The sequence below is a fragment of the Lottia gigantea genome (genome assembly GCF_000327385.1).
Source record: "Lottia gigantea unplaced genomic scaffold LOTGIsca_156, whole genome shotgun sequence".
Classification (NCBI taxonomy): domain Eukaryota; kingdom Metazoa; phylum Mollusca; class Gastropoda; family Lottiidae; genus Lottia; species Lottia gigantea.
In genome coordinates, this window is record NW_008707898.1 from 77,034 (window position 1) to 103,321 (window position 26,288).

The following is a 26,288-nucleotide window of genomic DNA, read 5'->3' on the forward strand; positions in this document are numbered from 1 at the left end:
TGTTATATAAGCAGCGAATTTCGTACACAATTCTTTTAATGTGCTGCAAACATTCGGACAGGAAACCACTAACAATTCCATAGTGTCATAACGTCATTTTGAATATCAGTAGCATCATTAATTGAAGTAGCCCAGATGCGTCACGTAACATCAACCCGAAACAACATTGGCAATTTCCATAACGACCTATTATAGTAGCTACCATGAAAACTGGATAAATTTCGCCTGATGCCAGCATCTTTAATTCTTGATTAGATAATGTCAACCCAATCCAGTGGCGCATTTAGGGGTGGATGGAAGTCCTTTAAATGCTTAAAATTCATTTCAGACCATCTGGAAGAATCCAGACCCCCGGTCATAAGGGGCTTCGGCCCTTGGGCGTCCTCTCTGTGACACACATCTAATTAGAAACACCAATAAATCAAATAGTTTGCTTAATTTGACACTGAAAAATAAGGGAACCCATCTTTAATGAACCTCATTCATATTAATTTTACTTATTTCATATTGTAGAAGATAAGCATTATCTCTTTGGAATTTACAACATAACAATAAATGGAGAGTTTCTGACAGTAGATGGTAGAACTGGTGCCGATTTCACCTATAGAAACTGGAATGTAAATTATCCAGATGATTTAGAGAATGCATTCTATGGTGTGTTTAGAACAATTGGAGGTGGCCCTTTATTCCAATGGAAGAATGCAATCAACTTACAACGTTATTATATTTGCGAACTTTAAATTGCACTGTACTGACATTCTTTCTAGGGAGAATCAAGCATCATGATTTTTGTTCTAAAAGTTGAAAGTCTTTTAGTTTAAAAAATTGTGTTGAGTTTTCCACTTCAAAGAAACAAGATATTGGAATAAATCTTAAAGCCGACACCCTTTGAAGTATTTCGAGACCAGTCCATAAGATAGCCTATTGTCAGTGGCTCAACTACCATAGGGACTAAATTAACCCAAGAAGGGCCTGGAGGGGATTCAAAATGCAGGCTATGTTGAATAGGCTATGTTTAAAAATCACAACCTACTCAAATCCACGGGTCACGACTCTAGTTGAGTCACTGGGCATTGTTACTACAGACAACTTACTGCCTACTGAGCTACCGTCGTAACCTCTTTTGACAGTTAACTTTATTGTAATTTGAATTTTTATTGAAAAAATCTCAGAGGCAATTAAGCTAGCCAAATAGAGACTAGGAGTATAATAGAATAATAGTAGAACAGTGTATAGGGCATACTGTAAGAGTTCCCAAATCAGAGGAACCACCTAACAGAGGTTTGTTTCCTCGATTATGTATTCGACACTTAGAATTGGATTTCATCGTTATGGCATATGTGAAAAACGACCCCATAGAGGCTACAGCTACAGTTTATATGAATACCCCTATTCCCTACCTCGGTATATAATCTACCGCCTGGCCTAGTCGGAAACATCTGCCTCTACCCCAGTCTCTGGTAGCTATTTTGACTTGAGCTCAACTTCGATAAAATCTTTGCAAGTGCATGGGTATTACGCATGAAACAGGGGCTTGTTCTTGTCGTTACTGGTGTATGTTATCTTGTCTAGCACAATATATTTTAAGAATAGTTCTGCATCATTTGGTGGAAGAAATCGTGTCGATTCAACTTCATACAATTTCTATTAGACGGTATAGACATTAATTAATTATACATTCCTTCTTATTGTTTCATTATAAAGTTATATTATCTACAAAATAGCTTTTAAACAGAAATATTAAATCCAAAACACATATATCTGTACAGATACCCGGAGATTGGGTTCAGTTTTGAAAAAACTACCTGATACTTAAACGCGATTTGTTACAAATTTCATATGGAGATTTTTTTTAGGGTGTGAAGATCCGTTTTTATCTTTGTTAAGATTGATTTATATTGTAGAGATTTATTTTATATGCTTTTTTGTAGATTCGTTTTATATTTGTGGAGATTTTTTTTTGTATTTGTGGAGATTTGTTTTATATTTGTAAAGATTTGTTTTATAATTGTTAAGATTTTTTTTTATATTTGTGGAAATTTGTTTTTTATTTGTAAAGATTTGTTTTATAATTGTGGAGATTTGTTTTTATTTGTAAAGATTTGTTTTATAATTGTTAAGATTTTTTTTATATATTTGTGGAGATTTGTTTTTTATTTGTAAAGATTTGTTTTATAATTGTTAAGATTTTTTTTATATTTGTAAAGATTTGTTTTATAATTGTTAAGATTTTTTTTTTCTATTTGTGGAGATTTGTTTTTTATTTGTAAAGATATGTTTTATAATTGTTAAGATTTGTTTTTTATTTGTAAAGATTTGTTTTATAATTGTTAAGATTTTTTTTATATTTGTAAAGATTTGTTTTATAATTGTTAAGATTTTTTTTATATTTGTAAAGATTTGTTTTATAATTGTTAAGATTTTTTTATATATTTGTGGAGATTTGTTTTTTATTTAGAAAGATTTGTTTTATAATTGTTAAGATTTGTTTTTATATTTGTGGAGATATGTTTTATATTTGGGAAGGTTTGTTTTACATTTGTGTAGATCTGTTTTACATTTGTGTAGATTGTTTTATATTTTTGTAGATTGTTTTATATTTGTAAAGATTTGTTTCATATTTGTGAAGATTTTTTTTTATTTATAGAGATTTCATCCCAAAAGCAATTTTTTTTTTTTTTTTTTTATCAATTTTCGTAATTAATTATTGGACTTTTTTGACGTTTGGTGCAATATTGTACAAATGTATTGTTTTTATTGTGCATTGTTTAGAGCTGTAAAAGTCTTTTCAAGCCAAAAATTGAATATCACTGACGTAAGATCTATGATTGAAAAAATTCCGTGTTTATTAATATAAATAATTCATTCTTTCCTTCCCTGAGGAGTAAGGTTCTCAAACATTTATAACTAATTTGTTAAGTGAAGAGGGAAGTGAGAAATAAATACAATATTAATTGAAGCCTGACACTACAAGAGATAAGATGTTATTGGTGTTAGTAATTTGTCAATTCTTTATGGTTGGTGTACGAGGTCAAATAGATACCTGGATTAGAGGACAGAATTCGCTGACTTTAAATGGAAAATATAAAATAAAGACCGATGCTACCTCGGTAGTAGCTTGTAGTTTTGAATGCAGTTCTCAATTTGGTTGTCGACATTTTTTCTTTGATTTCACCACCAACAGGTGTTACCTTAACTCCAAGTTTTTCGACTCTCAATCATTGACTACCTTGAATGCATCCAGATATGATATATCAGGTGAGATCTTTTATTTGATAAACTACTAACTCCACTCGATTTGTTTCATCAGAAAGTTTGACAGTGGGTAATGGGTCACTTAATTATAAGTATATTAATTTATATTAAGTATAATTTTCTCTGGTTTCGTTACCAGTTAGCGCTCAAGATGAGTCAATTCGGTCTCTTGTACATTATTTTGTAATGAAAATAAATCACATTTAAAATATGTGAATTGTCTACATGTAACGGCGCAAACAATATATATTTATTTCCTGCATTTTGCATTCCGGATTGCTAGAGATCAGTACGTGTATAATTTATTTTAAGTCGAAATCAGGTTACAGATATTCCAAAACGATCATAAGCGCACATGAATCGTGCTGTTAGTCTAAAAGAACCAGATCATCCAGATGCCACTTGATGAGTTCAGATTAGAAAGTATTGCACAAGAGCAGAAAAGAGTTATCGTCCTTGACAACAACATAATACTGAATTGTTATAGGTGGCGATATTTGTCCAGCAACTTTCAAGTTGACAGAAGACGGTATCTGTTTTCTTGTCATGAACAATCCAGGGTATAAAGTTAACTTCGATCATGCTAGAAGAGATTGTCAAGTTTATGGTGCAGATCTGATGGTGATAGATAGTCAAAGAAAGCACGATGTCTTATTGAATTATGTTGACGGTAAGTCACAAAAAATATATCTGCAACAAAGCACAAATGTCTAAAAGCATTGTAGTTTCAAGCAGAAAATTTGACACTCGGTTCCTTTAATATGTTGCAAACATTTGTGGACAGGGAACCAGGGATTGTACGCACGCCAGCAAATACAGTTAATAATTAGAGCCCTCAATGGCTGAAAACATTGTGATTTTGCGTTGACAGACTTTCTGTCAGGGCCTTTGATTGGATGTATTCGCTGGTGTACAATCCAATCAAATCGCTTCATTTGCAACATTCCACGATACATGAGCGGTTATCGCAGCCAAGGTTTCAGTACGAAGTTCGTAGTAGCTTGATAATGTGAAGATGGTATCAACAAAGAAACACCTCTCGTCATAGTCGTTGATTTTGCGCTGCAAGAACACACTAGACACAACGACCTTGTGATTTTCAGGAAAAATGGTGTATTAACTCTGAATTAACAATCAAAATAAAGATAATACCTGAAATTGATTCAACAAATCAGCCATATTTTTGTTTTTTTTAATGATCATCATTTATAACAAGTTTTCTTATCTATTTATTACAGAAGACAAGCACTATCTCTTTGGAATTTACAACATAACAATAAATGGAGAGTTTCTGACAGTAGATGGTAGAACTGATGCCGATTTCACCTATAGAAACTGGAATGTAAATTATCCAAATGGTACACAGGATGCAACATATGGTGTGTTTAGAACAATTGGAGGTGGCCCTTTATTTCAATGGAAGAATGCAATCAACTTACAACGTTATTACATTTGCGAACTCTAAAGTGCACTGCATATTTTGATTTATTTTGAAATTTTCCTTTTGAAAGCATAAGTTACAATTTTTTTCGAATATAAAGTCAAATGCAGTACCTGTATATACAAAATATGATATACATATTAATCACTTTTAAAGGATACAAAATTGTTAAAGGGACATATTCGCCATTTTCGGGGATTGATTTGTGTTTTGAAAATATGTAAATAGTAATCAGAAATACGAGAAATGTAGGAAAATCGCATACCTCAGTCTTACAAAAACCTCGTTTCTGAAACTAAGGTACGATTGGTCAAACGGACGGCGAATCTGTCCCGTATCTGTAAACGCGTTGATTGTTTCAACCTGTGAACTGTTAGTAAAAGTCAAAGTTTTCTCTCTTTTTTTCTTGTCGTTGGTGGTGAGTGAATTATTATGAATAAATAAAAATTTCAAGTTTATTGAGTTGATTGGTTTTATATGAAACTTAGACAACAACTTACTGCCTACTGAGCTTCCGTGGTATCCTCACGTCTGCAGAAAAAGGAAGACGTTTATTTTATGTTTCATTCCACATTTTTGTCGTATTTATGTATGAATATATGTGAATATATGAGCCAAAATCATGTTTACCCTATATATACTATTGTAAAAATGATATTCCAAATCATATAATAATAATAATCAGTTAGATTCGATTAATCGACAGAAGTGTGAAAACAGTATGGAGACAAAATTTCGTATGGCCAAGAACCATATACACAAATATGTTTAGTTCATGGGCAAACTTGTAACATATTATTGAAGATGGATACTAGGTCGATCTATATAAAATATAAAGTTATCAATATATATCTATTCTGATTTAATCCCTTAATTCTTCTAATCTCTGGGAACTATTCTGATACGATATGATTAGCTGACTAGCCCTGTATATATTAACCGTTATCGACATTAGCTTCAACAAGATCCAACATGTTTCAACCAATAAAACATTCCCTGAATAAGCTAATCTCATTTAAACATTTCGGGGTTTTAAGTATTGCGATTGATAATCTTGAACGAAATCAAATCAAAGCTATTTCATTTCAATTAAATTCTCGTACGTTAATACAATCGTTGAGGAGTAGATTGGAAACATAGTAAATGAAGAATGGAAAAAATTTAAATGTAGTCTGATTTACTATAATACTGGATTCTATCAAGTTATCTCCCGTACATTCCTAAGAATTTCAAATGGACTTGTTCTCACTATCTAACTGTGTAACGGTAACGTTTTGAAACTTGACTGGATTTTTCATTCGAAATGGAATTATTGTGAGGGTATACTGATAAAGTGTGATAATGGACATATAAAGTGATATACCACAAGAGCTGATATCAAAAAGTGTGAAATATGAAGTATATTCGGGGCTATATTTTGATATTATTTGTTATCTTGGCAGTGTATATCAAGTCTATACAGGCTGGTAAGTATGATAATATTAACACACTTTCACGTTTACTTTCACTGGAGTGATAGTCGTGTTTAAGACATAAGTTTTAAGCTTTACACAATTAAATTTCATCTGATATTGCATACGAAATTTAAATATCTGAAATGTAACTATGGACGCTATGTGATATAAGTAATAATCATCCAGCCATAACGTCTAACGGTGTTATTGCTCTACAGTAAACAATCAATCATATTGATTACTAACGGTTTCTATTTCCTTAAAGTGACGCTGTAAAAAATTATATTGAAAGTAATGGTGTGCTGCCTCCAGCATTTATTTTTGAATGCCATGTTGTGTGCTTTTTAGAATTAAAGAAGCACTCTTATACAGCATCCAAATGTTTCTTTGTTTTTCCCACCATACTTATTGGTCTATATTAGTATATTTATATATCAATATAAATCAATCAAAGCAAGATAAAGCTACCTCATATAGGATTTTGAAAACTTGCCAAAAACTTAAAATGCTATACAAAGATTTTTTTTATTATTGAGTCAGAATGCAAATATTGCCTACTGCCCCTATAATATATAATAAAGGTAATTGACCAGTAGATATAATAATACAAGTTACAAGTACATGATATAAATGACTTAAACCTGTTTGTTATATAAACTATAATAGTATATTATATTATATGATATGTTCTATGTCTTGTTCAACTTTTATAGTAAAAGATATATTAGATATATAATAAAACACCTCCTTGACAACACTATACTATACTGTCATGTTGGAAAGATATGTGCAAAAGGGAAAAAATCTTTGAATTTATTTGACTTGTGATAACTTTTTAACACCTACATGTTACATTTAAAGATTGGTTACCTTAATTTCATATCAGAAAATGAAAAATGTTAATACTTATGTGAACAGAAAGAAAAGGTATTCTAATGACTTGTTCATAATTAATTCATAATTAGCTAAATTAGAAGAGAATTACCAGCAGAATTCCTATGAGTGGCCGATCAAGAAAGGTCAAAAAGTCTTTTTTTGTTTATCTAGACTATACAAACATGGATATTTATGATTGCTTCAAACTCTGAATTATATGCAATAAGAACATAATGATATGATTAAGAATACATGATAATTCATTAGAAGCGCCAGTTAATCAAATAGTTTGCTTAATTCAACACTAATTCAAAAATAAGGAACCCATCTTTAAACATAGGGTTAGAAAGAGAGTCTGAGACAGTAATAGCTTCCTATATAACTTTTGCACTAAAATTTGCCAAGATTATGATGTCACCTCAATCTTTTTTTGTGATGAAATCATCTTCTGAATGGCCTTTTTCGAGGTCCCTTTAACAAGCTTCTAAAAGATATATCCATTTGTAGAAGTCTTTGCACTAGAAATTGTACAAAAAAATAACCTAATCCCTTTAAATATACCTTTAAATATACCTTGAATAATTTCATTTTCTATTTGTATCTTCACTGGTTTCTCCCCTGCCTGAATATTCTAGGTCTTTTCAACAAGGTTTAAAATGAAAAAAAAGACATAATCATGAGATCATTGCAGGTGATGATGAGATACAATATGTATACAGATGATAACTCCAAGGTTTATTGTTGAATATTTTATCTTCTTTTTCACATTATAGCATGTCCCCCTGGGAAGTATGGACCTAATTGTAATGGAGTGTGTCGATGTTTAAATCCAGCATTATGTCGAGATGATACTGGATATTGTGAAGGGTTTATGTGTGCTAGAGGATATCGTACACCACCATATTGTAATAACAGTAAGTATAGCTTGGCTTCATTATCAGTGATTTGATATTGAAAAACATAGGCATATGGCTGAAGGTCTGTTGTTAGGGCACTGAAGTATGCTGGTTTGCCTGAAATTTCCCCACTGTACATGTTTTTGTTTTCGGATTGATGCCCGGTTCATTTTTTTTCAGACCTTAGTTATTTTTTCGCCCCAATAGGAAAATGAGTGAAGTAGAGTTCTATGTTTGTCATTGCCTCACAAAGAAGGGCAACACCATGCATTGCACAATAAGGGAAATTTATCCAGAACAGTTCAATTATCCTACTCTTAGCAGCTGGAGGCAATCCTCACTAGCTAAAGTGATATCTTTTATAAAAAGTATGGAACAATGTAATACATGTATTTCTTTCTCTTTGTACAAAAACTGATTTACATTCTACTCAAAACAGGAAAGTAGATAATATAAAATTTGTCTTGTTTCAGCATGTCTTGTTAATACGTATGGTGTAAATTGTGCTGAGGAATGCCATTGTCCACCAGGTGATACATGTACCTCTATTAATGGGTTGTGTTCTTCTGGTCAATGTGCTGTAGAATATGGTGGACCCAGTTGCAGTGTTCGTAAGTAAAATTTCTCACTTAGATTACATACCCCAAATTATTTCTATCTCTTCCATTATTGATGGAATATAGTCATCAATATTTGCCTTACTATCTAATAGAATTTAATACCAGCCATCAGTAACACTTTTTACAGTTACAATCTGACAATCAGTTCTTTTATATGTTATTTTCCAAAATTTCAGGTAAGCCAAAACTAGTAATACCTCCGGAAATGGTGACAATTATATCCCCTTGTTATGTTCAAGTCAGTTGGAATGCATGGAATAAGGAATTTGATATTGGACAGAATACTATAGGAAAGTACAGGTAAGCTAATTGTTTGAAACTTTGAGAAAACCAGTAGGTTATAATTGGTACAGTCAAGGAAATTATAAATATTTTAAAGAGAAAATTCAATTGTATTGTCGTTGATGATGTGGATTTCAATGTAAAGAATAACTCTGATGCATCAGCCAGTTTTTCTGAGAATCTTGTATTTCAACACCTATCAACTACTCCACAGGTACATGTGGACAGGATAGCCATTGGTGAAGCATTTGAGATTTTGCCAGTCGACTGATAGGCCTATGTATTATAAAAAAGTAAGGTAAGTTATAGGCCTATCAGTCGAACAGCAAAATGAAATGCTTCACCAATTGCTATCCTGTCCACATGTACCTGTGTCAGCTAATACACAGTCTAGGGTTATAACTTAAATGAGGTTTACAGGTAAGTTGTTAGCATAGGTGATAGCTTTTCAAGATGGACCTTTAATACAATTCAATAAGAATCAGTATATTATAATGATAATTTCAGTTTACATTATCAAAGACCAGGTAACAGTCCACAGTGGTTGATTTATCAAGATGTGTCAGCTAGAACAGGTCAAACAAGATATACTGTTAATTTTAACCCTCCTAGAGAATTAGAGAACTATAGATTTCGTGTGGATGTTCATCAGAATTCTGATGGTAAAATACAATCTGCTGTTCCAGGTCTTGTTTCAGATCTTTATTATGTGGATTGTTCAGGTAAATAATTTAATTTAATTAAGATCTAAATGAAGTAACATGACATGCATTTTAAGTCATTTAATAAAAAATTTGTATCCATTATAATTGTATTGGGAGACACGATTTTTTTAGCCAAATCTCTTTGCATTGAGGCTCTTGGAATTATTTCTAGTTCGGTTGAATAGAATAGTGAGGAAAGATGCCTATGTAATTGATTCATTAAACACAATTTTAACATAAGTGTACATGCAACTTTAAAGGAAATATTGGTAATACATTTTTAATGTTGTCTTGTAGGAAATCCATCAAGTACACCTGCTATTCCTACTACTATCAGATCTTATATAGGTAAGATGATATTCTACAGGAGATGTTTGCTGTATATCTGCAATAGGCTCCAACATCTGCATGTTATCTGGGCTGTACCTTGAGATTGTTTTCTATCAGGCTAAAAATGTTTGGGAAAATGTGGGTAGGATTCAAACAAGCACTGGACATGGCATAAGATTTTTTTTTTATCTCTTTAGAAGGATAACCCATAGAACATTATTGGCTAGCAAAAGACAATCCAACTCATTACCAACTGGGTATTCTACTTTAATCTAATTGTTACATTGTTTCTTCCAAGAGTGAATCTAGAAAATTCCTTATGAGGGGGGCAAAAATGAGAGGTGTCTTCTGAGACAAGATCAGAAAGGCCGAAGCCCCTTGAGGCTATGGCTTTGGAGGCTGCAAGAGCCCCGTGGAAGTCAATATATTTCAGATAGCCTGAGATGAATTTAGAGCGTTAAGAGGGCTTAATTTCTATTTCAAAATAAAACCTATCACAGGCCCGAGAGAGAAGCATAGGCCCAATAGCCCTCCACCTAAATACACTACTGGTTTCTTCTGAAGTCTTGCATGTAAATCTGCTGTATGAGCAATATGATCTGTTATATGAGTGTATGTTATCATGCCTGACAAGTTTTCTTTTATTATAGGTACCAGGATATTCAATAACATCACTTTAAGACTGATAAATGACAATTCTGTTCAAGTTTCTTGGAATCTAGTTGATTCTGTAACATCATTGAATTTTGACGTCACTGCTACATATAATGTAATAGGTATTAGTGACTGTGCTGTATTTAATGAACCCAATATAACGGTACAGAGCATTAATAAATTCACCCCTATAGACCTCACAGGGTTACAACGATATCGGAGATATTTGATAACAGTTGAAGCTGATGGTGTCAATCCTGTCATAGCTGATAAGTTAACCAAGATTATAGATACTGGTGAAATATGTAAGTTATGATCTTTTAAATACCAAATATTTGAATGGAAAATTGAGCAGTTTTTTACAGTAAAAAGGGATTGCCAAACTCAGTATGTGCGTTATACACAGTGACAAAAACATTTTAATTTTTTTACCAGGGTTACCCAGTAAATATTGACAATAGCCTACGCCATTTTGTAATTAGATTAACATTTCTAAAATCACTCCCTTCTCTAACCAAGTTTCGTGAACTGGTGTTTATTTTTCGATAAACTGTAGTGTTTCTCGTAACAATATGGCGTATGAATACATCTCTAAGCAAATCACTCATATAAAATAATGCAGTTTATAATAATAGAAATATCTGAATTTGACAAATGGCCAGTTTGTTATTCATCACTAATGTTCTATATTAGAAGAGAGAACCCCATAATTCCTATGAATGTCACTATCTCAGAGTGTTCAATTTGCCTTTCAGTGCCAACAGGAACTGTTTCAAATTTTCTAACTAAAGATTTAAAATCAACGTCTGTGGAAGTGATCTGGTCGGATGTTTTGTGTGCAGAGCGTGGTGGAATATTGGTGAAATATGATATACTGACAACTAATATGAATAATTCTGTTAGTCGTCTGGACTCTGTTAATAAAACCAGTATCACACAGACTAGACTATCACCTTATACAACATATAGCATACAAATAAGATACGTTAATTCTATAGGAGTGGGTCCTTATAGCTCTCTATTTATGTTTCAAACAGCTGAATCTTGTAAGTTTTTTTTAATTCTTTATAGAAAAAATTGTTAGTGCTTCTTTAAGCATGGGTAATTTATTGTTACATCCCACAGCATGATATAATTATCCATATAACAAATGAAGCAAAAACTGAGATAAAGGGGAGTCTGGGTAAACTTGAAATACATAATAGAAAAATGTTTGTTTGTTGTTAACAGTAAATTAGAGCTAATTAGTACATTACTGTTTATTATATATATATTTTTAGTACCATCACCTGTTACAATAACAGAATTAATACCGTCAGAGACCAATATAACAGTAAATTTTAATCTACCAGTTGAGCCAAATGGTGTGATAACAGAATATAACATAGCTTATAGCGATAACAGTAATTTTACATTCCCTACTTCAATAACACACAGTGCTAACCTAGGTTTATCTACTGTTATACAAAGTCTTCAAGCTTATACTGTTTATTATGTTAAGGTAAGTTGAAAGAGAGCATGTGCCCTATTTGCACTTAGGATAATTCTTTGTAGACACATCAGGATGTAGTGCTATAAACTTCTTAAATGCTTAATTTGATTTAAATTGCTAGAACCATAGATGTCTGTTGGAAATTGGAATGAGGTAAATCAATGCTATCAGTGTCCCTGATAAAAAGGTTTGAAAGCCTCTTTACAATCACTTTGATAAGTTAGTGTCATTATCTATTTATAGATCAGAGCTCAGAATGGAGCAGGAAGTGGTAATTATGGTTCAGTTAGATCAGTCCGAACTTTACAAGATTTACCATCAGCTCCTGTTGAACTTGTTTTATTGTTCCGTAACATGACTTGTATTCAGGTACAATGGCAGCCACCAAGCATACCTAATGGAGTTATTAGAAGCTATACAGTAAGTTAATTTGGATTCAAGGGATTGCAAAAACAAAGTGTTTTATGACATCACTATCAGAAAAGCGACTAGTGATATCTTAGGACCTTCATGAAATTGACAACATAAAAGCTTAGTTTTAGGTGAATGGCAGGAAAATTGGAATAGTGCAGAACAATACCCAGTATCTTAAAAAGTTAAGAAAACCTTTTTACAACTGAAAATGTGTTTAAATCTTGTATGAATTGAAGCCTTCATGATTGATGTTGGACACAATACTTTCAATATATCCCCAATGTTAATGGGAGATAACAACTGTTGGTCTGTAGTACAGATAAATGTTTTCTTAGTAAAACAATCTGATAATTGTTCAACCCAAAATCAACTCCTTGTAATCAAAATGATGTGTTTTTTCTAACAAATAGGCTAGGTCTTTGAATGGCATTTAGTAAACGTGTTGGATGTAATGAAAAAATTCTTATGGATTACAATTACTAACTTTATTTGAGCGACGTTTCGACCAGTGTTCTCTAGTCTTTATCAAGATTGCTTGATTTCATTAAATAGGCTAGGGTTTCTTTTTGATAAGCATTTGAGTGCAATGGACACAAAAAAAATCATTGATCATGATCATGTTTTATCATTGTAGGTTTTATTGAAAGAAGTATTGTCTACAGGATCTGATGATAATGTGGCCTCGATAACAACTGGGGTAACTAATGCTAGGAAATGTAGTCTAACTCCTGGATCTCTGTATCGCTTTGTTATAACAGCTACCAATGATCGTGGAGTGGGTCCAGAATTATCTGAAGACTTTTGGACTGAACAGAATACTCCACCGATTCCCCCTGTACCAGTTCTGGTAGATTCGTCATTCACAACAATTACAGTTGCCATTGACCCAGTAATTGTCTCCCCTGGGCCTCGGATCTCATATCAATTACAGATCGAGAAAGAAACAGCAAGAAAGAGAAAGAGACGTATTGCCTCTCTACCAGGATATGTCACGGCTGAACTAACTCAACAAGATATACCATCTAAGCGTAACTTTGTGATAGGAGATGGGAAGATTTATGGTGGCTATAACAATGTTCCTCTAGACGCAAATCAAGCCTACAATGTTTACTATGTTGTTCGTAGCACTATCAATAATTCTACTAAAAGCGCTTATTCCCAGATGGCAGCCCCAGTTATAGCTGCACCTCAAGTTGTTACTGAGACACCTACAACGGAGGAACCTCTAGCAACAGGCGGCACCACAGATTATACCACCCTGATAATTGTTCTGGTGGTGCTTTTCATCATAATCATCATCATTATCATCATCATTGTCGTGTGTGTCTGGTGGCGAAATAGAACGATTTCGACTCCTTATAAACCCCAACTCACTAATGATATTGATATGTCTGTATACATGCAAGATTACGATCCTGAAACTTATTGGAATAAAGTGTCCTCATTGCGTGAGAGTCGGTATATTATTGCTGGTAGAGATCTACTTCCTTCCAACCCAACAGACCCTGCTGATATGAATGGTTATACATTGTGTGGACCAAATAACGATAGAATCTCATTTAGTGAAGAGTTTAAGAAAATAGGTCATGCCTCCCAATCAGCAACTGACACTGAAGCTAAATCTAAACGGAATAGACATAAAAATAGATTTCCACATTTGTTACCTTATGATCAAACCAGAGTTATCCTAAAACCTGATGAGAATTCCAGCAGTGACTATATAAATGCTAGTTATATTCGAGATGATAAACATGAAGTAGCCTATATTGCTGCACAAAGTCCATTCAATGAACAAACTGTGATAGATTTTTGGCGAATGATATACCAAGAGAATATTAAGACAGTTGTAATGATAACTAACATTGTTGAAGATGGTATTGTCAAGTGTACCCAGTATTGGCCAGAGACTGATGAAACTCAAATTGTTGTTGGGAATTTTTATTTAGAATTGGTAGAAGTTGATGAATATGCAGACTACATCATACGTACCATCTATCTACAGACGTCAGTAGGAGGTGATAAATATGAAGTTGTTTTATTTGATTATACCACATGGCCTGAACATGGTGTTCCTCTCGACCCCATTCCTTTCCTAGAGATGAGGTATAAGTGTAGAGACTACCATGGTAAGGATCCAGGTCCTATACTGGTGCATTGTGGTACAGGTATGGCTAGAACAGGAGTATTTATAGCTGTGGACTCATTAATAAGTCAATATGAGAAGAAGGGTCGAATTAGTGTGTTTAACTTTGTGAAGAGAATGCGTAAAGATAGACCAAACATGGTGCGTACTTTTGGACAGTATGTGTTCATTTACGGATGTATATTTGAAGAGTTTTATGCAGGAGATACTATGGTAGGAGAAAATTTGAAGGAGACCTTCCATGATCTCAGTAAGAAAAACAGAAAAACTGGACATTCCTATTTGAAAGATCAGTTTCGACTTCTGGAGAAGTTTACTTTTGGTCCACCAGCAAGTAAATGTTCCGATGCCTTGTTGCCTGCTAATAAAATGAAGAATCGATATTCTGATATTATACCCCATAATGATGATCGACCAATATTATATACACCAGGTGGTATTGGCAGAAATGACTATATTAATGCTGTTTTTATGGATGGATACAGAAAACGCAATCAATTTATTATGACACAAACGCCCCTCCATACAACAATTATTGACTTCTGGAAGTTAGTGTATGACCACGATATTAAGACTATTGTTATGTTGGAGAATTATGACAGTAAAGATGATACATGTGCTAAATATTGGCCCGATGTAAAAATGAAACAGTTTGAACCTTTTATAATAGAAGCTTACACAGTGTGTCAAATGGAGAATATTACGAGTCGTGACTTTAAAATTTTCAATCTTCAAAAACCAAATGAATCTCCACGAATCGTACGTCAATTTCAACTGAATGACTGGCATGAACCTAACTTTGTTCCTGTGTCTAAAACTATGATATTAGACATGATTGATTTGGTAAATGAGTGGCAGGTTTCATCTAACCAAAATACTTCCCCAGTTCTTGTACATTGTAAAGATGGTGCTACTCATAGTGGTATATATACTACATTATCAGTGGCCTGTGAGAAGATGGAATGTGATAAACAAGTAGATATTCTCCATACAATACGCCACCTGAAGAAACAAAGGGTACAAATACTCTGTCAAATGGTAAGTGCTAGAGATGGTTGAATGAAGGAGATAGTATCTTTGAAATTCATCAACATGGTTTGCCTCATCGGTATGCCAATCTATGAAAAGTATTGCTAATATAAACAGTGCTCCATGCTCCTCAGTGTGCTGTATGCTGTAGGTTGTGCAGTTCTAAAGCATTTTATAGTTGCATCAAAACACATTATTAATGAAACTGTAGTACCAGAATTTATCTAATTACACTCTGTGTGGGATTGTCCATCTTGATTAACCCAATTAGGAATTCAAAACTACGATTGAAACTTGATTTTCATCTTCTTATTCTTATGTTCTTAACTTGCTATGATGTTTCTTTACTTACAGGAACAGTACAGATTTATATACAAAGCATTATGGGATTATATCAATCTAAGGATGGAAGGTGGTACACTAACAGAGAAAATGGAGAAAACCAATGAAGGTTTTGAGATAGAATCCAGTTCCAGTTTTCAGTCTTTTAGTGATATTGGTATATACTCTTAAACAAATATTCAATAGTAATGGATGTTAATGTCACGTTAATCTGCCTCAGACATTTCTACATTATATTAGTAGAGTCTCATATATTATAGTAAGGTCTATATGCGATGATTAGGGTCTATGTATATAGAGGGATATGCCATTTTTAGGGTTGAGGTACTTCGCAAAGGACAAACCATATAATGGAACCTTTGATGTTTGATCAAACGATTTTATTTTATGATATTCTTAGAATATATTGTTTACTGTGATGTTTTTTATATTTTAATGCAGTCCCATTTTTATCATAAATATTTTCTTTTTACTATAACCCTTTATTTTTCTTACAAACTCACTACCATTAGTCCTGTTGATATTGTCTCTTCTCCTGTCCGTCCAGACAACTGGTCAGGTGTAAACCATACCAATGAGAGCTTGCCCTTCACTTATTCAAAATCGAAATTACCTGGTATGCATTATATAGAGACAAGAGTTATGGCCTGAATGTTAAACAAACATGTGTATTAATGAGCTCCAAAATAATTTATCATTTTGCCATAAATAAATTTTATGCTGTATCATTTTACTTGTTTTTATGTGTTTGCATGTATTTCTTAAGAGGAAAGAAAGAACTAAAAAAGATATGCCATAAAGATGTGTACATTCAATAGATCAGTAATAAACCAGATACTTGCCATTGTGACTTTGTAGATTATTTCAGACTGACAATAGTCATATTATCTTAAGAAAATTTTATATCAAAAGACATTGAAATGAAGATTTAATATTTTTATATAAATTCTGTTTTTCATTTTGATATATACACAACAAACATCTACACCCTTTTTTCTCTAAAAAACTTATGAACAAATTTGGTTTTAATCATTCGGCAATGCCCAGCTATGTCTGTATGTTGCAGAGCAATAAGCATAACTTTCATGGTAGGCTGTAATGTGAAAAATTACGTGTTGATATTTGTAGAATTATACCATAGTGCTTTAAAAGTTATATATATATATTCTTTAGTCATGTATATTTATTGTGATATTTAAATATTTATTTTAGATTGATGTTTTTTTTCCTATTTCTGAAAACTGATATCCATATTCTTATTAAATGGATATTTTTGTAATTATTGAACACATGATTTATTTAGCCTGAACCGTCCATGTAGCCTTGTTTTTTTGGTATTTATTTGTATATTTTATATGAAATATTATACTTTTAATAGTAATAAAGCATTACTTTTTTTATGAATTCTTTCAAATCCAACTAGCCAATTTTGGGAGTCAATGATAATGCGCTCAACATAGAACCCAGAACTCAGCGTTAGTGGCTGCTGCAGAACTTTAGATAAGGAGGTGGTGCAGTGGTGAGGGCACTCTTTTGGCGATGCCACCGCTTAGGGGTCTATTTGAGATTAAAGTTAATCTGAGTCTTGAATATGTAAATAGTCTTCAGAACTAGAAATGTATGAAATATTCCTTCATTCCTTCAAAAGTATCTCAAACTATGAATTTCTTTTCCTATTTCTATAGATGTCTTTTCTATATATGGCAGTGTCTTAAAAGACATGGATAATTCTGGATACACATGGATTTGAAAGCTCAAATTTCAATGGTGAGCTGTTCAGAACACTATTACTGATAGGCTTAGCTAAAAAATTATCTATTATTTTTGCCTTGTTGTTATACAAGGTTTTATTTTCTTAGTAGCTCTGAACCATTATTTTATTGGTATTTAATCCATAAGGTAAAAATATCACATTTAGAGTTTTTGTGCTGAAGTAGGCTGGTCTCTCCCCTCAGTATTTATCTACAGCCTATCCATGTTGTTTAATCAACTAAGGAGTGTTTATATTGTGTCCAGACGCCTTGGCCTAATAGTACAAAGATAAAAATTAAGGATTTCCAGTTTGCCTTGCCTCGTCGAATTAATTGCAATACTTTGTGTCGGGTCGATTTGACCATTTTTTGGCGAATTGGTCATTACTTTTGTCGCATTGACCAAATTTCCATTACTTCCGGTACAAAATCATAACATTTCACAACTTCCGATTTGGATGCGCGCCAGTTTGAGAGATGAAGTGTTTTCTGAACGAAAATGGCTTATTCTGCTGTCCAAAATTCGTCTGCTGTTACTTTGGAAGATTGTACGTGTCCAATATGTATGTCGATACTGATCCAGCCTGTGACGATGCCATGCACTCATGAACTATGCATGCCATGTTTTCGAAAGACCGTCGAGGAAGCCAATTTATGTTGTCCGATGTGTCGGCTTCGAATCGCAACCTGGGCCCGATTGTCAACAAAGCAAAAAACTTTGGTTAATGAAATTCGTTGGAAGCAAATTCAGACTTTATTCCCTGAGAAAGTAAGGAGGAGACAAGAAGGTAAAGATGACGATGATGGAGACCTCAATGATGAAGATGAGCCAAGTAAGTTTGTGAATTAGGGTTCTGAAGTTACCTGGTTCAGTAAGTCTATCAAACAAACATGTCCTTAGTTTTATTTTCCTTAAGCAGTTATAAGCTGATTCTATAAGTTATAGGAAGAAACATTTGCCTTTCTTGCAGTAATTTCAGTAGCGGTATCTGATAAATATTTTGACATTTGTCGGCCGGAGTAGGGTTAGATAAATTGGCCCTCGTTAGATGATGTTTTTTCACACCATAGATAAGTGCAGGGTTTTAAACCTACTTGAAGTAGTAATTGTTAGCTATTTCTATAATCTGAACAGTACCTTACTTCGGGCCTATCAGACGATGGGTTCTGCTAGTGATATACTGAATTAAGAGTGGTTTCCACAAAGTGATTAAACAGGTGTTAATCTGTGATTACTGTATGTGTGATGTTTTTGTTGTGATTATGAAAAGACATCTAGGTACATTGAAGATATTTCTTACTAGCCTTGCTTGATGAGTTATGCTTATGAAGAATTTCATCATGACTTCAATCATTTTATATTTCTATGTATTTTGACTACTCTTCGTAGTTCATAGGTTACATTTTCCTCAGTTGTCATGTTTTTAATTTTTTTATATATATATATATATGTGTCAGTTATATCAAATGTATTTTGGAACAAGGTTGTCTACATTGATTCTTTGATTCAGAATAGTATTTCTTCAAGTAGTTATAGAATCAGATAGAGATTTCATAACATCTGGTTGGCCACTGTATCTATCTGAAACAACTTCTCTTCTTATATCATCTATTATTAGCTAACCCTAGTTCACACTGTCCCCACCCAGTTTCATATTTCAACTTCTTTATTGACATAAGTTCAACACATCATGATTCATTGAATGAATTTCAGATTTCCTGCTATATTTTTATGTTTATTGTTTAGTACTGTCTAGAGTTTTAGTTTGTTATCTATTATTTTGTTCTATTCATGAATTCCTGTCTGAGGGTGGTTAGGCGTACTATTATAGTTGATGTATTCTACTTTCACCACATTATAACAATCCATTGTCAATATTTGTACAAATATAACATTATATTGAAATATGTTACCAATACTAATTAATTTAACTATAAGTTTACTTTTTCTTACAAATTTCATATTTTGTAGTTATAGTTGTAGTTTCAGTAAAAGTAACAGGAAGTCTATTAAAATTTGATCAATTGCTATTTTTAAAAGTCATTGAAATTGCTTCCTCTAGCTTCATTTAGAATAACATAATATATTGTTAGTGTGCTATATTTTTACCCTTGCACTTTAATGGAAAATAAAATATGTATTGTTGCCATACTCAATTACAACACATGTAATGTAAGACAGTATCTGGATTACCCAACCAAAATATTCACAATTTATAATAAATGGACACTTAATTAGAGCTTAAAATACAGTTACGGTATTAAGAATATATTTATTTGAAATATTTGCTTTGTAGTAGACTAATCAAGGGGCTTTATTCTGGACCATGTGTGAATATTGACATTAGACCTGTAATACTGGGCGGTTCCTTTATCAGCTATTTCTAGTAACAACAGATATACTAGCTGTTCAATTTGTATGAAAAAAATGGCTACTACCATGTTTTTATCAAGCATGCTGAATATTGAGACTGTTGTTAATTTATTTAGTTTGATGATATTTGTTGTATTTATTATTTATGTATTATTTTTCCTTTCTATATATTCAGTACATCATCCTATTGTTAATATTGCTGAACCTGGAGAGATTAGAAAAGAATATGAAGAACAGTTGGAAAGGGTAAGTTGTTATGTGAATAAGATATATGTGTTGGTCGTGGGTGGTTTAATTTAGTGTAATATGGCTATAATGTAATCCAAGTTAAAAATGAGGCAAATGGGGTTTGAAATGAAAAAGTCACTTGCAAAGCTTGGACGTCTTTTAAAAATAATGCTCATCTGCAGAGGAAAGGAATATCATGTAAAAATGAAGTGTATTAAAAATTAGACCAAACTTTCGTTCTGTGTAGCTTCTATTTAGCTTCTAATGACGTCCCTCTTCCTCAAATTAACCTTTTGACCTAACCTGATAAACAGTGTGTCATAAAATACCAGCGCCGGGGAGGGTAGAAATTTGATTGATTAAAGCAGACATCATCGAGGGCTTGCATTAGACCCAAACTGAAGTAGCTATATTAAAAATAATAGCAAATAAAAAATGGAAAGAATGTTTAGTTGGACTGAAGTTTCTGATGAGTTTATCATCTTGTCTTAACAATACCAATTGGGTAAGTCCAATACTGGTGCATGACTGAAATTGTTCTTTGTCACTTCTGAGTCAGTTGAACTGGCAGAGTTGAGATGTTAGTTTTATATCCAAGCAATTAGATTTAGATTTACAATTATTAACACCTGTCTATGTGTGTTGTTTTCCCAACTCTACAGGTGGTGTTGAATACATAAAAAAGACTGAAGAAAAATCAAATTTTATCAAAATTATTGATTTAAAAAAAAAATCTTTCGATGTGAGCAGGATTCGAACCTACGCGGGTAGAACCCATTGGATTTCAAGTCCAACGCCTTAACCACTCGGCCATCACAGCTAATTAAATATTTGTTTATTCCATATCTTAGTTTGTTGAAGTAGTAAACGCCCATATCAATCAATAAGAACACCAGATGTTATCATAAAATCACTTCCGTAATATTTTATAGCAAAATGATTAACATTAATTTTTTTTTGCTCAAATCATTTTTGTACACCAAAATCTAGATAATTGTGTGGCTTAATATGTTTTTTTTTTTTTAACTAAAAAAACTACAGCCATTAATTTTTGAACCAAAAAACTATTTATATGTTTATATAAACTTTTATGTTTGTTAAGCTTGATAGAAGCCGCTGCACATCTGTACGTGAAATATAGGCCTAATTGTTGAGAAACTCAACTCCTACATATTCTTAAGGTTTTAACTAATAATATTGAGCCATTAGAAAGCTAAAAACCAAAACCAGGTCAAACTGCTTAATCAGCTCTCCTTATAAAACAAATTAAGTTTGATCAAGTAGATATAAAGATATAAATAGCATATATTAGATATATTTTCAGGTATAATTTACAACATTTTTGAAAATGAAAAAGTGCCCAGGAATTATAAAGTTGTTTTATGAACTTTTTTTTATGCATTTTAAGCTTGCATTCATTTGGGACATGGATAGCATCAATTTGCATCATTTCAATGTTCAGTCAGACATCTGTGGTTTTTGCAATATCACTACCACTTAGCATTTTTATTTCACTATTGCAAAGGTTCTTATTCGGGTATTATTATAAGCTTTTGACATTGCAAAACACTTCAGTTGACAGTTGTACAGTATTACAAGAACCACATGTTAAACATTAAAGCTTTCCTATAATATGTCCCTCAATACACATACAAAGTTTAGAAAACCTCTTTATTATCCCTTTATGGATATATTCAAAATCTTAACTGGTTTCTTGATTTCTAATGTATGACACTGAAAAGGAAATCTGAATTCAGATGTATCCCGGTACTTATTTCTTTCTATTTTAAAGAAAAAGACATAATTTTATCTGAGGCTAGATGAAAGATGGCAATATGAAAACATTTTCTGATGAAACTTTACTTCTAATCATATTGTATATATATTTTAAATAGTTAGAGAAACAGAGAGAAGAAGAGAGAAGTAAAGAAGAGGCTGAAAGTGCTGATCTTATTAAAAAGTTACAACGTGAAGAAGAAGAACGAGCTAGAGAATTAGAAAGACAAGCTGAGGAACAAAGAATAAAAGATGAAGAAATAGCTAGAAAACTTGCTGAATCAGCAGAGGTAAGTGTATATTTGTGATAAGTACTGACTCCATTCTGCATATCAAAAAAATTATCTTAATCATTCATGTGAATGGAGCATTGTACAGCTTTCATTTTTGTTGTTGTTCAAATTTTGTAACCTGGCACTATAAATATGTTCTTACAAAATGACAACAATTCTGAAGGGTTTCTAATATACTATGTATACTTTCATTCACATTTTACTTACATCTGATTTCTATAACCTGTGTACCCATTTGGTGAGACTGTAACTAATGTAACAATATTTTTCAATGATGTCAATTACATGGATTCAGAAATTGTAATAGAAATAGTTTGATTTATCGCGCAAATTCCACATCAGTGCTCCATTACGCTTTACAAAAATGTGTGTTAAAAATGAAAGATTATGTATATTAAGATGGTTCTCTAGAGCTTCTCTAAAATAATGGGTTTTAGTATATGTTTAAAGCATTCAATGATTCACAGGAGGGTAGCATAGAAAAAGAACAAAGCTGTTACAAATGTGAATATACTAAAATTCACCTGTTGTAAGATTATGGTCATCTTTGAAGACTTAATTATTTCTTACTTTATATTTCAGTTGAGTTTGTTAGAAAATGGAGATGATAGTATGATGGAAATATCACCCAAATTAACCAGAACACATTCAACAGGCACTTCTAGTATACCAAATAATGTTCAAACTTTAGATTCCTTCTTCTTTAATAAATCTTCAACTATCAGTTTACTAGATGATAGTCCAGAGATAGCACAATCATCCAGTTCAGACACACCACAAAGATCAACAGCATTGTCAGATAATAACCAGACTTTCTCACCTAATTCATTTAATAGATTAGAAGATATGCCTCATTCTCACCGTGAATTTGTGAAAAATCAGTTTCATGTGATGTCAAATTATTCCCCTGTTCACAAACCAGTAGATAAATCAATTCCTGCCACAGTGACATCAAAAACAATAGGGGCACCTGCTGATGATAATGACACTAGTAAGGATGAAGATTCAAGTATGATCTTTCCACCAATGCCTTCTCCCAGTAAAACAAGTCCTACGCCCAGTGAGTTTTCTATTTCAAACTTAAGCCCTACTAAAAGGGGTGGTGGCCTTTTTCCTCCACAAGATAGTAATAGTGCTGCTGAAATGACTGAGCGAAATCGTCTGTGTAGTAAGCATGTGAAATTGAAGCTTAAAAATATTTCACATAATGCTAAAATAGTGTCTGATGAACTTGAAAAGAAGGATTCTAATGTTCCTAGGGCAGTCAATGATAATACTGTGTCTTTTGTTGATTCTGATTATGAATCTGATGAAGATCCGTCAAAATCAACTTCAGATTCTGTTCTGAAGAAAAATAGTCATACTAGAAAAGCTAAGAATAAACGTCCTATTCTCAGTTCTGAGCATGAATCTGATTCTGCATCTGAAGATTCACAATCTCCAAAAACTAAAAAAGTGTTGAGGAAGAAAAAATCCAAAGCAGAATCTATTTTAAGCCCACAGAGATCTATCAAAGAATGGTTGTCACCAATGTCCAGTAAAAATCAAGAGGTGTCCAACTCAAAAGATATTCAGGAATCAAAAACTTCTCCCAAAAAATCATCAGTTACAGACAAGAAAGTTGGTAAGAACTCTTCCCCAGTGACAAAATCTTTGAGAAAAACAAGAACATCTAAAGGAGAAAAGGTGGAAAGATCATCAAAGCGTGTGTCTAAATCACTACAGTATGACAACGAAGATTCAAATTCAACACCTTTAACGTCCAAAGACAATATTATAAATTCAGATAACATTGTTAGAAATGTCAGGAAATCTCGTAAAACAAAAACTGTACCCGATACAGATTCTGTACCGTCACCTTCTAAACGACGCAGGAAGCGGTCTCATAAATCATCTGATGATGACAGTGAAAATTCAGAGTCAGTTTCACGATCCAGGTCACATTCACGAAAATCACAATCTAAATTAACTGTTATCAGTGAAGGGGAGACAACTCCAAATAAGAAATCTGGTATGCTCCTTGACTCAGAAGATGAATTTATGGACACTTCAAAAGCAAAGACAAGTCCCAGGAAAAAAGTCAAAGGAAAAGCTAGTTATAATTCACCTAAGAAAAAATCCAAGCAAACCAAATCTGAAGAAAGAGCAAATAGTATTGAGAAACAAGTTTCAGATAAAAGAAAATGGGCATTTGAAAAGAAACAGACTAAATTAGATTTTGATAGTGTTTTTACTGACAATGATAAACCTGAAGTTGAACTAGATGATTTTGAATTAGCGTTAAGATTACAAAGGGAGTTTGATAATGAAGCTAAATTAGCCAATCGTGTTGATAGATCAAAAGGTTCAGAGTCTGAATACTCATTGAGGCATAAACCCATACATTCACCTGCCAAAACCAAATAGGTTTTTAAATGAGGCAAAATAATTCTTCAAGATATAACAATATAACTGTACAAGCATACAGATTATATCATAGCCTGCCTTAAAGTTTCATGTGCAGTTTGAAGATGTTTGCTTTTATTGAGTTTATTTACACATGTAATTGAGTCTTTAACCCTTTGAACCCTGAGTGTAAATGAAATATAACATCATATCATGAACTCCAAGTAATAAAAGTAAAAGCTTATGGCGTTAACGTTCTATGACATCACTTAGCAACAGCCAGTATACCGGCTGCTCGGGTATATATTGCGTTCATGTTTGGCCGGCCGCAAGGGTTAAAGGTGATACCAATTTACAGAGTGGTTTCATAGTGTATATTGTAAAATATTAAGATTAATAACTTATTTTATCAGATACTTAAAATTATTTATCAGGACATTTCAAACTTAAATTTTAAAATGTTTCACTTTCATTGCAAATAGCATTATTACCCAGCAAAATTACCATTATTTTTTACAAATATTTCTTCTAATTATTCAGGGGTAACTGAACAACTTATGTCAGCTTGTGGTCAAGTTCTAATCATAATCAAATAAGACTAATGAAAAAATTATTTTAAGCATTTTAGGAAAATTTCCCTTTTAAAACTATTTATTTTATAAATGAGGATGTTTTATGTTTGTTGAGAATAGATTGCTAATAAAGAATGTTGTTAAGAAACATGTCTGATTACTATAATAGATTTTGATATAGAGATAGAAATATTAAAACAGAACTTAAAAAATATGTTTTTTGTTTTTAGGTTCTGGTTTAATATTTCTATATATCTCTACAATTGATGTATTGAGCCCCATTTTAACAGTGGTATTTTTATATCACTCTACAATTGATGTATTGAGCACTATATTAACAGTGGTATTTCTATATATCTCTATAATTGAGGTATTTAGCACTATTTTAACAGTGGTATTTCTATATTGCTCAACAATTGATGTATTGAGCACTATTTTAACAGTGGTATTTCTATATATCTCTACAATTGATGTATTGAGCACTATTTTAACAGTGGTATTTCTATATATCTCTACAATTGATGTATTGAGCTCTATTTTAACAGTGGTATTTCTATATATCTCTACAATTGATGTATTGAGCACTATTTTAACAGTGGTATTTCTACATCGCTCTATAATTGATGTATTGAGCACTATTTTAACAGTGGTATTTCAACATCGCTCTATAATTGATGTATTGAGCACTATTTTAACAGTGGTATTTCTATATATCTCTACAATTGATGTATTGAGCACTATTTTAACAGTGGTATTTCTATATATCTCTACAATTGATGTATTGAGCACTATTTTAACAGTGGTATTTCTATATATCTCTACAATTGATGTATTGAGCTCTATTTTAACAGTGGTATTTCTATATATCTCTACAATTGATGTATTGAGCACTATTTTAACAGTGGTATTTCTACATCGCTCTATAATTGATGTATTGAGCACTATTTTAACAGTGGTATTTCAACATCGCTCTATAA

The 26,288-nt window shown here is 32.5% G+C and overlaps 4 protein-coding genes across 4 annotated transcripts; all 4 read left to right on the forward strand.

Annotated features, from left to right (window-relative positions):
* Positions 1-2,981: 2,981 nt before the first annotated feature.
* LOTGIDRAFT_173330 (hypothetical protein) lies at positions 2,982-4,720 on the forward strand (the record flags this gene model as incomplete). The annotated part of the gene is made up of 3 exons (XM_009050806.1): positions 2,982-3,258; positions 3,743-3,925; positions 4,494-4,720. The coding sequence occupies 3 exons, from the start codon at positions 2,982-2,984 to the stop codon at positions 4,718-4,720; spliced, it is 687 nt and encodes a 228-aa protein (XP_009049054.1).
* Positions 4,721-7,798: 3,078 nt separating this feature from the next.
* Positions 7,799-8,484, forward strand: LOTGIDRAFT_59870 (hypothetical protein; the record flags this gene model as incomplete). Its single annotated transcript, XM_009050807.1, has 2 exons — positions 7,799-7,940; positions 8,396-8,484. Coding segments are annotated over 2 exons (231 nt in total), but the record flags the coding sequence as incomplete, so codon positions are not given.
* A 3,307-nt stretch (positions 8,485-11,791) lies between these two features.
* Positions 11,792-16,103, forward strand: LOTGIDRAFT_141086 (hypothetical protein; the record flags this gene model as incomplete). The annotated part of the gene is made up of 3 exons (XM_009050808.1): positions 11,792-11,948; positions 13,081-15,599; positions 15,945-16,103. Coding segments are annotated over 3 exons (2,835 nt in total), but the record flags the coding sequence as incomplete, so codon positions are not given.
* A 2,079-nt stretch (positions 16,104-18,182) lies between these two features.
* LOTGIDRAFT_141101 (hypothetical protein) lies at positions 18,183-22,369 on the forward strand (the record flags this gene model as incomplete). The annotated part of the gene is made up of 3 exons (XM_009050809.1): positions 18,183-18,516; positions 20,233-20,303; positions 22,181-22,369. The coding sequence occupies 3 exons, from the start codon at positions 18,183-18,185 to the stop codon at positions 22,367-22,369; spliced, it is 594 nt and encodes a 197-aa protein (XP_009049057.1).
* Between the last annotated feature and the right edge of the window lie 3,919 nt (positions 22,370-26,288).